Genomic DNA, 5,308 nt, shown 5'->3' on the forward strand with positions numbered 1-5,308 from the left:
TGTGCTTCGGTCGAGTGTGTGTGTGTGTGTGTGTGTGTGTGTGTGTGTGTGTGTGTGTGTGTGTGTTTACCTGTACGCAGAATAAGACGATGGTCAGCATGCCGCACCAGCTGTGCAGAGAGTACATGTCGGGGATCTTTGCTGCTCTGTGGAAGTCAAACACAGCGACGATACCTGACCAAAAACACAACGAGAAACAAACGGTATATGAATAAACTCATTCTGCAAAAACACGCTGATCTCCTCCTGTTGGGGAAGGCAGAGACAAACCGTCCTGCAGGAATGCATCTTTATCTGTTTTTCCCCATCACGACCTGTAGTCTTTGTTCTCTGATTTAATAGAAGATTGTTCTGGGACAGGTTTAAATGTTGAAGAGCTGCCGTCTCTCACCTACGATGCTGACGACGAGGGCGAGCAGGTGGATGATGCCATGAAGAATCTTTACGTTCCTCTTCGCTTCGTTTCGAAATACTCTGTAGACCAGGATGGCTGGAGAGAGAGAGAGAGAGAGAGAGAGAGAGAGAGAGAGAGAGAGAGATGATCAGATATGTGTTTGCAGCGGTTAATGCAGAGTCTTTGTGAAGCAACAAATCTTTATAGAAAAAGTACAGAGTGTTACAACCAATCAACAACCAGAAAAGCTTTCCTAAATAACTCAAAAGAAAGGGAATAAAAGATCCTTGAAATAAGACAAGCAATGTTGGTCCTAAACTATAAAATACACATGGAAATATAATACATAGATATATATATAATAATCTTTAGATACCTTTCACTTTTGCACATATGGTCATTCTGGACCAGAAGACACTAACCCTAACCCATACAACTAACTTTAGTAATCAAACGTAGCTAATGCGCTAACATACGAGAGATATCACCATCACAGACAACGTTCGTTTTCCTACTTCCCACATTTCTAGTAAGGAGGGCAAAACAACTCTTTAGACACAAATCCACACCAACTAACCCAACAACCTACGAACTAACCCAACAACCTACAAACTAACCCAACAACCTACAAACTAACCCAACAACCTACGAACTAACCCAACAACCTACAAACTAACCCAACAACCTACAAACTAACCCAACAACCTACGAACTAACCCAACAACCTACAAACTAACCCAACAACCTACAAACTAACCCAACAACCTACGAACTAACCCAACAACCTACAAACTAACCCAACAACCTACAAACTAACCCAACAAACTACAAACTAACCCAACAACCTACAAACTAACCCAACAACCTACAAACTAACCCAACAACCTACAAACTAACCCAACAACCTACGAACTAACCCAACAACCTACAAACTAACCCAACAACCTACAACCTAACCCAACAACCTACAAACTAACCCAACAACCTACGAACTAACCCAACAACCTACAAACTAACCCAACAACCTACAAACTAACCCAACAACCTACAAACTAACCCAACAACCTACAAACTAACCCAACAACCTACAAACTAACCCAACAACCTACAAACTAACCCTACAACCTAACCCTAACCAAACTTCATAAACCAGCAGTTATTGACACCTCAGCCCAGTCCTTGCATCATATTGTGTGTAACCAGTTCTCTTCAATTTAACAGCTGATATGTGATATACTTATTTTTTAAATGGATCCATTAATAACCAAGTGATTGCCCCCAGTGACACAGGAAGGAGGTGTTTCCATGTGGGACTGAGGTGATGAGAGTTCCCTTTGTTTTGCAGTTAGCTAAGTGAAGTATCATGATGCCTGAACGAAAAGGTTCTTTACCATTTCCTCCGAGCAGTGTCACGCTATTTCAAGTGTGAAGGCTCCTTGTTGCTTACAGAGAGTTCATAAAGACCATAGTGTGTCTGTTTCCAAAACATCGACCACATGACAATCATATGTGAGGCTTTGACGTCTGTCCGCCACGTCCATGTTCAAGATTCAGTATCTTTATTCGTCAAATACGCTGATTTGAGCTTTTACAGTTCATTACGTTTCATTTAGCTGACAATACGTGCAATAGACTATGAACAGCAAGAAACCAGCAGGTTCATCAGCTTCAGATCAACTGGCAGTGCGTGGTTTTCTGGAAAATTGGAAAACGGTAGAATTTGAAAAACTAAAAGAGAATTAACGTTCTAATTTTGGAAAAGTGTAGGCATCAAAAGCTTTAAGAGATAACACTGTGATTAAATGCTATAAATACGTGCATGTTGACTCTTGCTCGGCTGTGTTTATGGTCAACATATTGTTTTTTGGGTTGCCATAGTTGTTTCCTTTGGAGTAAAAGCATGGTGTAGGAGCCACATGTAAGGTTCATGTGTTATTTATGATCAGGTATTTTGTCGGTGTTATTGGGCGTGCTCTGGAGTTAGTGGATGTTGAACCTGGCTCACCTGCTCACTGTGGCTCTGAATGGAAAGAGAGGATAAACCTTCTGTGGAAATATCCTCAACCACCAGTGGCATCGTCATCTTAAGGTTATCAGCACCTGGATGTATTTTATTATTGCTTGTTTTTATAAGCAATAAATGGTCAAACGAAGCGGAAGGAGTGGAGCGATGGTTTGATCGTGTCAAAGTGTTTATCTTCTCGTGTTTAACCCCTCGCGGACACTTTTAATTGGACTGACTAAAGCCCAAAGAGATAAGACTGTGTAACACTTCAATGCTATACTAAATATGACTCTTGTGCTGCTGTCTTTATCGTCAAAATATCTTTTTTTGGGCTGCTTATACGTTTAGTTGCTTCCATTGCAGTAAAAGCAAGGGATGTCTACTCTTTCGTAAAGGTTTTTAATCCCCAACGATGCAAGAAAACAACCTGCCAACCAGCTCTAAAGGTGCATGCAGATAGTAGATCAATGTGTCCGCATCAGTGTGGATCTGTCCTGAGGAAAGCAGAGCAGACAGGAAGTCAGTGTGTGTGTCAGGGTCCCTCGGGGAGTTTCCATCACTAACCGCTCTGTCTAATGTCCAGATGACCTTTGTTTAAATCGCTCTAATGTGATCCAGCTCTGTGACGGACAGCTGTGGACCGGTTCAGATAATCTGGTTTCTCTCATTAACCACAATCACCCCGGAGGGCATGAGGGACACAGAGAGGAGGCGGAGCTAATGGAAACACTCACTAAAGGTTATGTGTTTACAGATTTACATTTACAAACTTCAGAGAGAGATCAGCTTCATCTCATACATCTGTTTACAGACATCCTATTATATATACACACAGTTTACTTTCTGTTTATCTCAGATCTTGTACTTAGTAAAAGTAGAAGTACTCAGATCTTGTAGTAATAGTAGAAGTACTCAGATCTTGTAGTAATAGTAGAAGTACTCAGATCTTGTACTTGAGTAAAAGTAGAAGTACCAGAGTGTGGGAATCAGAGGTTGCGCTAGGCCTTTTCGCTGCCCGTCATTTTGACGGACAGGATCGTACACGACTCTGACGAGGGGGGGGGAGAGCACGTGAACTGTAGCGGCGTGTTATGCATGCACCTCGCGGGAGCGCACAGCGTAAAGCCAAAACTCACAGACATTTCAATGATCTGTACGGCAAAGTACGGTTTGGAAACGGTATCATTTCCTTTTTGGCGGGCATCCATAACACGGCATAACGCAGAGCCTCGCTGCGGGGAAACTTTGGCGCTGTTCCGAGTTTTGTTCTAATCCGTCAAAATGACAGACTCCTTTCAGATTTTTCTGTAATTGTTAAAAAAAATCTGTCAAAGACGGAAAATATTCGGTTAATGCGACCTCTGGTAGGAATACTCTGTTACAGTAAAGGTCCTGCATTCAAAATAGTCTACATTTAATCCAAAACCTCTAGTAGCCACACCTAGTAGCTGGGAAGCTAACCGCTAACACACTAGCAAGCTAAGGACATGCTAATGCTAATCTCTCAGAATAATCGTTTCTCTCTGTGTTTCTGTTCTCAGAACTGTACATCATTTAATTCAATGAAGATGTACTAAGATAACTACTTAGGAGAGAGAACAGATCTTCAAGCTAACAGGCTGACTAAGCGATGCTAATTGTCAGTTAGCATCGCTTTAGCTCGGTCGCTAAGGGGCCCAGAGGTTCAGGCAGTTAAAGAATAGATGCATTATCTGCTGCTGTCTAACAAACATTCAAACAACATACATCCTTTGTTGAGAAGATTAAAGTGTGACAGGAGGAGGTTAAAGAATATTTCACGGTGCAACATAACGTCTGTGTGACAAGAACAAAAGCTACCTCCAACATGCTGCTTTAAACACACACACACACACACACACACACACACACACACATTCTGCTTAACCACTGCTTACAGTTTATCTCATTTTACAACATTTCACCCTAAAACGAGTCACCATGACTACAAAGTGATTGATGTAAGACCAGCTTGGTGATCTGGAGATATCAGAGAGCACGCATCACTTCCTGTTTCAACGTGTGCAGACATTTCACTCGTTTGATTCAAGGGATGGAAATGTCTGTTCATGTACACCACCAATATGTGAAGACCTCTACTTAACTAGATCAGTACTAAAGGTTAAGGTAATTCCCTTTACATTAGGGCTACACGATCTCGAAAACGTATTGCAATGTTTTGACTGATTGTACAGGAAGTTTATGATTGCTTCATCGTATCTGCAAACCAAGACAACTGAAAGACGCTAAAACCTAAAACTACAGCATGTTGATATTTCTGTATGTTTTTATCTCACCAACTCCTTCACACCAGAGGCCTGTACTACGAAGCAGGATGTTCTCTTAGCGGCTAACTTCAGGTTAACTCCAGGTTTCCAGTCCTACGAAGCTGGTTCTCTTTTTAGCAGGCTAGATCTCCATGGTAACTGATGCTGAGCGGCTAACCTGCCCCGGAGCAGGTTAGGTTGCAGGCTAAGAGCTCAACTCAGTGAAAGCACTGCCTGCTGACCAATCAGAGCTCAGTGTGCGGAGTTTAAAGCGATCAAGTCATATTACAGGAGAAAGGAAATACAGAAAAGCTGCCGTTGCAGGAAAGACGGCCGGCAAAAATCACTGACTGTGTGAACGTGAACATTAATAGAATATCACCTCCCATCTTCAGAGCAATCTGACTATTAGAACATTAGCGTTAAGAAAGCTTACTTAAATATCTGCCACAACATAAGTAACCGGATCAGAGTAACATGAAGTACAGTCCGCGGCATATCACATCATAATGTATCATCTCCTTATTTATCTGAGTCAGCTGAGCCGCATCTGGCCGTGCAACACTCACAGTGTCACATACTGTATGCAGAAGGATTATTATTTTATGCACCGAGTTCACACAG

At 42.0% G+C, this 5,308-nt stretch overlaps 1 protein-coding gene across 1 annotated transcript in view; it reads right to left on the bottom strand.

The window, feature by feature from the left end:
• Positions 1-2,477, bottom strand: part of cyb561 (cytochrome b561) — a 5,807-nt gene extending 3,330 nt beyond the window's left edge. Inside the window, exons 1-3 of the mRNA XM_010795603.1 lie at positions 2,400-2,477; positions 392-518; positions 71-174 (exon numbers count right to left, since the gene is read on the bottom strand). Coding sequence (XP_010793905.1) covers positions 71-174; positions 392-518; positions 2,400-2,477 — 309 coding nt within the window. The remainder of the gene's footprint in view (positions 1-70; positions 175-391; positions 519-2,399) is intronic.
• Positions 2,478-5,308: the final 2,831 nt, after the last annotated feature.

This window comes from Notothenia coriiceps, unplaced genomic scaffold, assembly GCF_000735185.1.
Source record: "Notothenia coriiceps isolate Sejong01 unplaced genomic scaffold, NC01 NC01_scaffold00002200, whole genome shotgun sequence".
Lineage (NCBI taxonomy): Eukaryota > Metazoa > Chordata > Actinopteri > Perciformes > Nototheniidae > Notothenia > Notothenia coriiceps.